The sequence below is a fragment of the Hibiscus syriacus genome, unplaced genomic scaffold, assembly GCF_006381635.1.
Source record: "Hibiscus syriacus cultivar Baekdansim isolate YM2019G1 unplaced genomic scaffold, ASM638163v2 tig00111131_pilon, whole genome shotgun sequence".
NCBI classification, from domain to species: Eukaryota; Viridiplantae; Streptophyta; class Magnoliopsida; order Malvales; family Malvaceae; genus Hibiscus; species Hibiscus syriacus.
The window spans coordinates 984,266-996,225 of record NW_024062991.1 but is presented as its reverse complement, the minus strand read 5'-3'; the positions used below and the strand labels follow the sequence as shown (position 1 = coordinate 996,225).

Here is an 11,960-nt window from a genome sequence, read left to right as displayed (position 1 = left end):
ACAATAACCTATATGGTATTTTGTATTCCAATATGAAACGCAAGGATAGAACAAAAGAAAGTTGACGATAGCTGTTGTGATTTGTCCCTTGTTACAAACAAGATGACGGTCTTTCACCCACTAAGATTTTCCATTTATTCTTTTTAATTCTCAAGTCGGCTATGATTTATTTGATGGGTTTTCTGATATTCTCTTACTAATTTTGTTCCGTTTTTCAACACAAAGCAACGCTCATAACACGCATCTATTTTGTCAACGCCGTTATTATTCTTTTTCTCAATACTTTGACCATTTCTAAACTTTTTTCAAATTATAACTTTGTTTAAACTTGAGATTTGGTTATTAATTAATTTAAATAATATTATGATCTATTCCTGTTAAAATATTAACGTGTGAAAATATTTTTTGACAAAATTTTTAAACACGTCATATAATTATTTTGTTAAAAAACTTAAAACTAACCATAGACGTAGTAAAAATAAAAGGATCACGCTATCTTAAATTAAAATATAAATATTAAATCTAAAATATAAGGACTAAAGGGACGATTAGGTGAATATGTGAAGGGAACCGCAAAACTTCTTCATCACTAGAGAAAAAATTACAAGTCAAATAGAGGAAGCTTCTATCTTATGACTTAATCAACCGTCCCTTTCCCTCACTCTCTACATATTTTATTTTTCTCAAGGCTTGCTTTTCATAGGGCCGGCTGCCTCAAATGTGTTGAATTGAACTCATCATCATCGTCAATGGCTGATCAACAGAAAATCCATCCCGTCCCAGACATAGAATCGCCGCCACAAACCTCCCCAGTCCCCTTGGTTCCCCTAGGCTCCAAGAAATCCGATCTTCTTAACCCTTTCGAACAACAGCAACCCAACTACTCCCATGTCACTCCTCCAAAGAAAAGAAGAAGCTGTTGTTGCTGCAGGTGCTTGTGTTGGACACTGTCTATTCTCTTGCTCCTAATCGTCATTATAGGGATCATCGTCGGCATCTCATTCCTCGTTTTCCGACCCAAGCTACCGGACTATTCCATCGACGGTCTGGAGGTAACGCAGTTGAGTCTCAGCTCGGATTCTAGCTTGTCTGCTAGCTTCCACGTTAACTTCACCGCGAGAAACCCCAACAGAAGAATCGGGATTTATTACGAAGGAGGCAGCCATATAACCGTGTGGTACACTGGAACCCAACTGTGCCGAGGCTCGATACCGAAATTCTACCAAGGTCATCGGAACACGACCGTTCTGGTTTTGCCGATGTCGGGACAAATCCAGAACGGTTCCGGCTTAATGACGGCGCTGCAACAGCAGCAGCAGCAGACGGGGAACATACCTTTGATGCTGAGGGCCAGTCAGCCTGTGAGGATTAAGCTTGGGAGCCTAAAGCTCCCGGAAATGAAGTTCTCCGTTAGGTGCCGGCTAGTGGTGGATGCTTTATCTCCTAACAGTGCCATCAGAATTTCGAGTAGTAACTGCAGCTTCAGGTTTAGGGTTTAGAAACTCGACTTCTTTACTGCTGGGATATATTACTTTATTGTTTGTTTATTTATTTTCTTTATTTTTTTCATAAAATGGAGGGGTTTTTGCAGATTTTGTCCTCCATCAGCGTAGTATAAACTTTGGTTTGTTGGTAAGTTTGTAAAAAGCTTAATATAAAAAAAAAGTATATAATTATATTATTTTAAGGTGTTCAGACATTTTTTTATAATTTTATAAATATTATCGCTTTAGAGTATTATCTATAATGATAGTTAAAAAATTTATCCCATTTTGTCACATTTATAAAATTTATAACATTTTTATTTTAAATAAAAAAATTTTAAAAATGTGGTTTTTTTAATAAAAAATTTCAAAATTATCTTAAATCTAAAAAACCTCAAAACATTAAAAACCTTAATTCCAATTCTTAACCCACTCCGGTTGCTCTTACCGTCATTGTTGTCGGTTGAGCCTACCCCAGAACGCGCTTCCACCCGACAACCAGTTACTCAATGATCAGCCACTAGAACAATAGACGACAATCCTACTCAAAGAAAAACAAACTATCTCGTTATCGTTCTCGACCACGGTTGACTGTCATCACTATTGTTAAACTACCATCTATTCATCGTTATTCGCCCAGTGATCGACCACCACCCTTATCATTGCTTCAATCCACTAAATTCCGAAACTCTTAAAAACCTAACCATTAGATCGAGTCATCCCTTAAACCCACCTTTGTCCTTGTCGCTCGATTGTATATTGTAGTCCCTTAAATCCATCAAATGAGATTGAATCCCTAATTTTTAGTATATTGCAGCACTACAAATCCTCTAATTGCAATATAATAGAATGGGTTTGTTGTTAATATTAATAAGAGGGAGGATTGCAATCGTGATTTGATGGATATTAAAAAAGGTTTAATGGATTGAAAGAGGATTTAGGGATAACGATCAGGTTGGGATGGCAAAAAAATCCGAATCTGACGGGGAAAATCGAAAACTGAATTAAACGAGTCGAGTTCGGGGATTATAAACGGAGACGGGAAAAACCGTTTATTCTAAACGGGGACGGGGACGAATTTGGTAATCCCCGCCCCGATTACCCGGCCCAATAAATATTAAAAATAATTATTATATATATATATATAATATTAATAAATTTAATTTAAATTTAAATATATATATAATATTTATATATTTAATTTAAATATATATATACCCGGCCCGATACCCGTTTAAATAACCGTTTATGCTAAACGTGGATACCCGTTTCCCCGCGGTTTTCCTCGATTACCCGATGGGGATCCCCGTTTAAATCCCTGCGGTTTTTTAAGCGGTGACGAGTATGAGTTTTTTAAACGGGGACGGGGGACCAATACCCGGCCTGAACCCGGTCCGTTGTCATCCCTACGATCAGGGGATTTTAGTATTAAAGTCTGACGATTGGTGGGTAGGCAACTGATGATAACGATAGCAGTGGGGGAGACCGTCGTCATCGACGATGATGAATAGGAGAGATAAAGTTAGGATTAGGAATTTAGAATTTTTTATACTTTAAGAGAAATTAAATTTTTTAATATAATAATAATGATATATTTTTTTAAAATAAAAATTTAAAATTACTTGAATACGACATATGTCATTTAATGGGTCTTTTTAACAATCATTACACACGAAGTACCTAAAGTGATAAATTTTATAATGTCGAACATTTAGATTGACCGAAAAAATTTAAACACCGTGTTAAGAAAAATGATTTAGTTTTGAAACTTTATTTACATTAAATCTTTGTAAAGATACCTATTCTATTTAGTCAATGGCATTAATATTCTTATCAAAATCTTTTTTTTTCACAAATTTTCTTGAAATAATATCAAACATGTTAATGCTGAGAAGATCTAAAAGAAATATATTCCATTTATAATCCTTGATAAATAGATGCTACGGAGTGACATGTTTCGTCTTCATTTGTGCATATTCTAGTTTTGGTTGCTCGTGTTGGGTGTAGGAATGTCATTTTATGCTGGCACGGTAGACTGCAGGTGTAGGCTATACAGGCTTGAGACGGGTGCAGGTTGACGTGAGAGTTGTTTCATGCAATTGATTTGAAAATATAGGGTGATATTGATACAGAGGTTATGAGTATTAATTTTTTTATTAAAAAATAAATTATATTGTGTTGGGATATATGAGATTGAGGGATAAATGATTATTAGAAAAGAGATTAGGAGTAGATAATAAGAAAATATATATTTGTCTATTTTATATTTTAATATTTTGATATGCGACTTAAATTATAATAAGCATTTAAATAAATTTGATATATTGAAATTAAAATTTTAATGATAAAAAGTAATATTTAAATTCTATTCATGCATTACAAAAACTAAAAGTACAGAAAATATATTTTTAATTTTTACTTGTGTCGAGATTTTGTAAAATAATAATATCTCAATAGATGTCGATCTCATTTTTTCCTTTATACTTGAACGAGATCTTATTCATCGTCGTTCAACTCGTCAGTCACTTCAAACATAAGAGATGTTTTTGTAAAAAAAATGATCACCACTTTACTCTCAATGCAAGATGAAATTATGAGATTGCAAATCGGCTTATTAGATATGATAGATGTCATATCCTGAAATTTTATGTTGACGTTAATATTCTGATAAATTAAGGATTGTGAAAGATAAAACTCATATTTGTATACTTCAAGATCATTAAAAACTTGATTGTATGAAGAGATGTCGCCTATTACTGGATTTTCTTTTTGCGCATGCGATCAAGTGCTTGAAAGATATTGTGTTGTTCTACTTCATCGTAAGATATATCAATTCACTTTGAGATGCATATGCTCCACTCTTAGATCATTCATCGAGACCATCATATTTACTTTTATATTTGCGAAATTCTTTTTGTCCTTCAATTGTTTTCAATTATGATCTTCCATTAACAAGACAATAGATCACGTACTCTGAATTCTCTCAATCAAAATCATCATGTTCAATGAGAGAGCGATATGACAACAATGAAACTGTCGTTTCACATACCAATATAATCAGCATGTAAGACTTTTCAATTATCAGTGGATCTATCTTGCCCATCTATATCATGGAGGTAATCATGATTGAATGGATTGGGTTGGTGGAGGTTAAACTGCCTGAGAATTCTATTTATAAACTAGAACTTGACAACACAAAAGTGAATCATTGATGTAACAGTAAATCATTGTAAATAGAAATTTAAAATAAAAATGGCTTAATCTAAATAAGTGATCAAATTATACACAAAGTTAAATTTAGGTGCCTAAAGAATTTTTTTATAAATAAGTGTCTAACATTTTTAACGTTAAACTTTTAGGTGTATGGACTATAACATCATTAAATTTGGTGGTTAAGTGACACGTGTCAGGCTTATAAAAATTTTAAAAAATATATTTTAAAAATAAAAAACTTCAAATTAAAATTTATTTAAAAATTTCTTAAATTAAAAAAATGAACTCTAAAATCCATAATTCCAAACCTCTTTATCAACAACGACCACCAATGATGTTGCCCTGGTTGCCACTCTTTTCCATCAGATACTCTATTTAATCAAATTTCAATGCACGATGAGAGTAATCGTCACTTAAATAGTTGAAATTGATGTATACTGTTGGTAATGCTCAATCTCATATAGTATTGGAAATACTATTGGAAATGGGTATTTATGGTTTAGATTTCCCACTTCCTTGTTGAGTGAAAAAGAACAAGGGGGACTCTCGCGCACCGCCGCCGCCGCCGTCTCGTCTCGGCTCGGCACGACATGACACGGCACGGCATGACACGGCTCGGCTCGGCTCGGCTCATGGTCGTGGTCGTGGTAATACGTGTCTTCGACACGTCCGCGCAGATACTATATTTTTAGAGAAAATTCTTGAGGAAATTCTCTTTGAAAGAAACAATGGAAAAATGTCAAAGATTTCAACTGATATTTATAGGCTGCTGAGGACTGTTTAAATTTAAATGATAACAACTGGTTTATGAGAGTTATCAGAAATTAAATAGCTTTTCCTAAAGTAAATAAAAAACTTTAAGATGTATCTGGACTGATTTCCAACTTTGTACAAAGGGGACAAGCTGTTAATATCAGGAGTTACATGAGTTATTTGATTTAATTCCAGGGGTTAAATGATATAATTTCGGGAGTTATAACAGCTGAATAATGATGCAATGAACCTGGACTATTTCTGAGTCAGGTTCATCTAGACGTTTCAGCTGTTACAAAGAAGAGATTTAATCCTGAAATTTTATGGACAATTTTAACCTTATTTCTAGCCTATAAATAGAGAGCTATATTCAGCTTCTCAACTCACTCTCAACATTTCAGAATTCACTCTCCAAGTGTTTTCTAAAGTTCTCTCTGTGTGCTTTTCGATCAGAAGTGCAATACCATCAGCAGTCCACTCCAGTTTCGGGTGTACGAAATTCAGAGCGACCGTGTTAACCTCGGGGGACGGTTCGCCGACTGCATCGATTATACACATCGGGGCGAATTTGTTTCTAAGGCAGTGGTTATACGACACGGTTTACCAATCTGTTCTTTTTCAATTACTGTTTATCTTTCCTGTCAGTGCTAACGGTGTGGTTTTGCAGTCTATTTTACCAATAATTTAGAAACGAATTCAAATATACTGCAATCATGTCAACACCTTTGAGCAAATTGATACCCGATATTTCCAAGCTCGATGCACTTGATGGAAAGAATTATAGAAGGTGGTCCCAAAGAATCCTGATATTCTTCAAGTAACTTGATCTTGACTATGTGTTGCTCAAGCCACCACCTACCATGCCGCCAACCCCAGCTACCAGTAATGATGCTGATGCGGTCCTCAATGATGATGTCCTAGCAACTGCCGCTGCTGCAATCGCTACCTACGAGAAGTACGAGAAAGACAACAAAACGGTACGAGGACATCTGCTCAGTCACATGTCAAATAAATTATTTGATATGTTCCTTAGAGAATGGAGTGCCAAGGCAATATGAGATACTCTCGATTAAAAGTATGGTACGGACGATGCTGGCATCAAGAAGTACGTTGTCAGCGAATGGTTCAAATTCCAGATGACAAGCCGATAATGGATCAAGTCCATGACTATGAGAACCTAGTCGCTGACATCATCACCGAAGGGATGCAAATGTGCGAGGTGCTGCAAGCCAATGTTCTCATTGAGAAGCTTCCCAAGTCCTGGTCTGACTATCGTAACTCTCTTAAGCATAAGAAGAGAGAAATTTCACTTGAAGAGCTCGTGGGCCATATGAAGATTGAAGAAGCCAACCGTTTAAAAGATAAGCTTACTAATTCTATGAGTAATTTATCTTTTAGAGCTAACTTGGTTGAGTCTAAATTTAAGAAGATCATGAAACGTGGGAATCAAGATAAGAAGACGAAACCTTAGAAGGCTACCAACTTCAAGAAGTCAGGAAAGGCCAAACCTGAAGGAAAGACGCTCAAGTGATATGTCTGCGGTTTACCCGGCAACAAAGCTTACCAATGCCAACACCGTTCAGACCGCCAGAATAAAAACAAGCCACAGATGCACGTTGTAGAAGAAGATGATGAGATCATTGCTGCGGTGGTCTTAGAAGTCAATCTGGTGGAAAATAGTTCGGAATGGGTTGTTGACACTGGCGCTTCAAAGCATTTCTGCGCAAGGAATGAGTTTTTCACTGAATTTGAGGATGGGAACGTAGGTGAACGTGTGTACATGGGGAACTCTACCAACTCTGAAGTGCTAGGCAAAAGCAAGGTTTTACTCAAGCTGACCTCTGGTAAAACTCTGGTTTTAAATAATGTTTTATATGTACCTGCCTTGCGTAGAAATTTGATAAGTGGTGGGCTTCTAAATAAGGCAGACATTAAGTTAGTTTTTGAGGTAGATAAACTTGTACTTTCCCGAAATGGTGATTATATTGGGAAAGGGTTTTTAAGCAATGGTTTATTTGTCATAGAAACTCAATTTAATGAAAATAAAGCTACCATTTATGCTTATATTGTTGAATCCATTGATATGTGGCATGCTAGATTAGGACACATGAATATTCATTCTTTAAAGAAATTAATAAATATGAATGTTCTGCCTAAACTAGACACAACTAGCTTTAACAAATGTGAGATTTGTGTAGAAGCTAAGCATACTAGACCTCACTTTAAGACTGTTTCTAATAGAAAGACTGAGTTGTTAGAACTTATTCATACTGATCTAGCAGATTTTGGAAACACTGAAAGTAAAGGAGAAAAACAAGACTACATAACTTTTGTAGATGATTATTCAAGATATACAAAAGTTTATCTCCTAAGGACTAAAGATGAAGCTGAAAACTTCTTTCTTATTTATAAGGCAAAAGTTGAAAATCAGTTAGATAGGAGAATCAAATGGGTTAGATCTGATAGAGGTGGTGAATATGGATCTAATTTCTTAAAAGATATTTGTGAAAAGAATTACATAATTCATAAAACTTCAGCCCCCTATTTTTTTCTCAACAGAATGGTATAGCCGAAAGGAAAAATAAAACTTTAAAAGAGATGATGAATTCTTTACTAGTTCAGGGTTTTCTGATAACATATGAGGGAAGTCATTCTATCGTCAACTCATATCTTGAATCGAGTTCCTCATAATAAATTAGATTATACCCATATGAATTGTGGAAATGATATGATCCTAATTTACAATACCTGAAAGTGTGGGGGTGTCTGGCTAAAGTGGGTTTGTCAGACTTTAAGAAGTCCACCACCAGACCTAAAATCGTTGATGCAGTGTTTATAGGGTATGCTACGAATAGTGATGTATACAGATTCATGCTTTTATAAGATTATTCTATTTGTGAGTCAAGGGATGTTGTTTTCTTTGAAAATACTTTTCCTTTAAAGGAACCAAAAATAAATATTGAAACACAAATATAATATATTCCATCAACTTCTTCTAGTAAACCTGCTAGGTCTTTTGAACAAATTGATTTTGAGCCTAGAAAAAGTAAAAGGCAAAGAGTTGAAACCTCTTTTGGACCATACTTTATTACTTCCTTTATTTCTTAGATAAATGATTTAGACTCCATTTCAGATCCTATAGCTCAAATTTTTCTGTTAGATGAGGATCCTAAAACTTTTAAAGAAGCTATAAGATCTATCGATGCTAGTTTTTGGAAAAGCGCTGTTAATGATGAACTATAATTGATAATGTCTAATCATACTTGGGAATTAGTTGACTTGCCTAAGGGATTCAAACCAATCTCCAACAAATAGATCTTCCGGAAGAAACTAAGGCCAGATGGTTCGATTCAGCGGTACAAGGCAAGGTTAGTCGTGAAAGGGTTCACTCAAAGGTTTGATTTAGACTACTTTGATACATACTCTCCCGTTACAAAAATCTCAACGATTCATGCATTATTTGTACTAGCCTCTATTCATAAGTTGCAGGTACATCAAATGGATGTTAAGAGTGCTTTATTGAATGGAGATCTAGATGAGGAGATTTACATGGAGCAACCACTAGGTTTTGAAGTACCTGGTCTGGAAGGAAAAGTCTGTAGACTCAAAAAGGCACTCTATGGACTTAAGTAGGCTCTTAAACAGTGGTATGAGAAATTTCATAAAACTATTCTTAGTTTTGGTTTTGTTATGAATGGTTCGGATGCTTGTGTGTATTCGAAGATGTTTGACACTGAATGTGTTATCATAAGTCTTTATTTTGATGACATGTTGATTTTCAGTTCTAACATTGAGTCCATTAACAAAGTTAAAAATTTCTTGTCCACTAAGTTTGAGATGACATATTTGGGAGAAGTAGATGTAATATTAGGAGTCAAAGTTACCAAAACTGAGAAGGGATTTTCTTTATGTCAAGCACATTATATAGAGAAAGTTCTAAAGAAATTTGACAGTTTTGATGTCGTCCCTGTTTGAACTCCTTATGACCCTAGCATACATCTAGTTAAGAATAAAGGAAGTAGCATTTCCCAAATTGAATATGCTAAATTAATTGGGAGCTTAATGTTCTTAATGAACTATACTCGGCCTGATATTGTTTATGCTGTGAGTAGACTGAGTATATATACTCATAATCCGAGTAGTAGCACTGGATTGCTCTTAAACGCTTACTGAAGTATCTTAAGGGTACTTTGGATTGGAAACTTGAGTTTGTTGGCTTTCTTGTGGTACTAGAAGGATATTGTGATGCCAACTGGGTTTATGATAATGATGAGGTAAGCTCTACAAGCGGGTATGTTTTTACTTTGGGTAGAGCAGTAATCTCGTGGAAATCATCAAAGCAGACTTGTATTGCTCGTTCTACCATGGAGTCAGAGTTTATAGCTCTTGACCTAGCTGGGCAAGAAGCCGAGTGGCTCAGAAGCTTGTTAGCAGATATTCCGTTGTAGGGAAGACCAACTCCTCCAGTTTCATTGTTGTGTGATTCACAAGCTGCGATATGTGTGGCTAAGAACCAAGCTTACAATGGTAAGAAAAGACATATTCACATAAGACATGAATCAGTTAGACACTTAATAAAGAATGAAGTACTATCTTTAGAGTATGTGAAGTCAGAAAGGAACCTAGTAGATCCACTTACCAAAAGGTTAAGTCGGAAGCTGGTCCTAGATTCGTCGAGGGGGATGGGTCTCAAGCCCATTGGTTGAGGAATTCATGGTTGATACCCAACTTAGTTATCTAAGTTCCATGTGATCAAACGAAACCATGGAAAGACTCATGTGCACATTCCTACTTCCTATCCCTATGACGAATAATGTGCATGCCTATGATGAGCTTAAGTGCTCTTAATAAATTCATAGCCCAGGCTTTGGGTGGTCTTAGTGAGAAAGACTTGATGAATTTACCGATTTTGGCTGAATATCTATTCTTAATAAGTTCAAAACCCAATTTGAGTGGGTATTCCTAAGTGAGAATGAAATAATGAACTTACCAACAGAAAGGTTGAGTTTGTTAAACTCTTAATAAATTCAAATCCAAGTATTTTGATGGTTTTAGTGAGAAGGAATTATTAGATTTACCGATAAATGAGGTTGAATATTTATTCTTAATGACTTCTTAGCCCAGAGTTTGGGTGGTTCATTTATAATGAACTTGAAGATAGACACCATACCCTTTGTGAGGTTGAGCTTTTATAAAAGCTCTTAATTATTTCATATCCCTATTAAGGATGGTTTATATCAAGATAAACTTGATAAAATAACCTATGTAAGTGAGAAGGGTTAGCCTCATTCTATGAAAAATGTTGGGCCATTTTTCTAGAACACTTATTAGAATCCTGAGGTAAGATGGCCAAATATATACTTTTGTATATATATATCTTACACATCGAGGACTCAGGTGGATGAAGGGGTTAGTTGTGTGTTATGAGTTTACCCCATCTTAGAAAGTTCCAGACTAGTTTCACTTATCTAAGAGAAGGATTGCTCATTATCACTTTATACTAATTCTAGATACGTCCACTAGTGCTTAAGCAACTAATCTCCCTATTGCTCTTCTGGAAAGTTTGTTTTCGAGTTTCAGAAGAATTCTTTCGCATTAGTGGGGGAATTTTGGTAATGCTCAATCCCACATAGTATTGGAAATACTATTGGGAACGAGTATTTATGGTTTGGATTTCCCACTTCCTTGTTGAGTGAAAGAGAACAAGGGGGACTCTCGCCCACCGCCGCCGCCGCCGTCCATCTTGGCTATGCTCGACACGGCACGGCTCGGCTTGGCTCATGTTCGTGGTCGTGGTAATATGTGTCTTCGACACGTCCGCGCGGATACTATCTTTTTAGAGAAAATTCTTAAGGAATTTCTCTTTGAAAGAAACAAATGGAAAAATGTGAAAGATTTCAACTGATATTTATAGGATGTTGAGGACTGTTTAAATTTAAATGATAACAGCTGGTTTATGAGAGTTATCAGAAATTAAACATCTTTTCCTAAATTAAATAAAAAATGTTAAGATGTATCTGGACTGATTTCCATCTTTGTACAAAGGGGACAAGCTGTTAATATCAGGAGTTACAGGAGTTATTTGATTTAATTCCAGGGGTTACATGATATAATTTCGGGAGTTATAACAGCTGAATAATGATGCAATGAACCTGGACTATTTCTGAGTCAGGTTCATCTAGACGTTTCAACTGTTACAAAGAAGAGATTTAATCCTGAAATTTTATGGACGATTTTAACCCTATTTCTAACCTATAAATAGAGAGCTATATTCAGTTTCTCAACTCACTCTCAATATTTCAGAATTCACTCTCCAAGTGTTTTCTAAAGTTCTCTCTGTGTGTTTTCCGATCAGAAGTGCAATACCATCAGCAGTCCACTCCAGTTTCGGTGTACGAAATTCGGAGCGACCATGTTAACCTCGGGGGATGGTCCGCCTACTGCAGCGATTACACACATCGGGACGAATTCGTTTCTAAGGCAGTGGTTATACCACGACATGGTTTACCA

The 11,960-nt window shown here is 35.6% G+C and overlaps 1 protein-coding gene across 1 annotated transcript; it reads left to right on the top strand.

The window, feature by feature from the left end:
- The first annotated feature begins 713 nt into the window (after positions 1 to 713).
- LOC120154516 (NDR1/HIN1-like protein 6) lies at positions 714 to 1,517 on the top strand. The gene has a single exon (XM_039166236.1). The coding sequence runs from the start codon at positions 750 to 752 to the stop codon at positions 1,497 to 1,499; it is 750 nt and encodes a 249-aa protein (XP_039022167.1). The 5' UTR covers positions 714 to 749; the 3' UTR covers positions 1,500 to 1,517.
- The last annotated feature ends 10,443 nt before the right edge of the window (positions 1,518 to 11,960 follow it).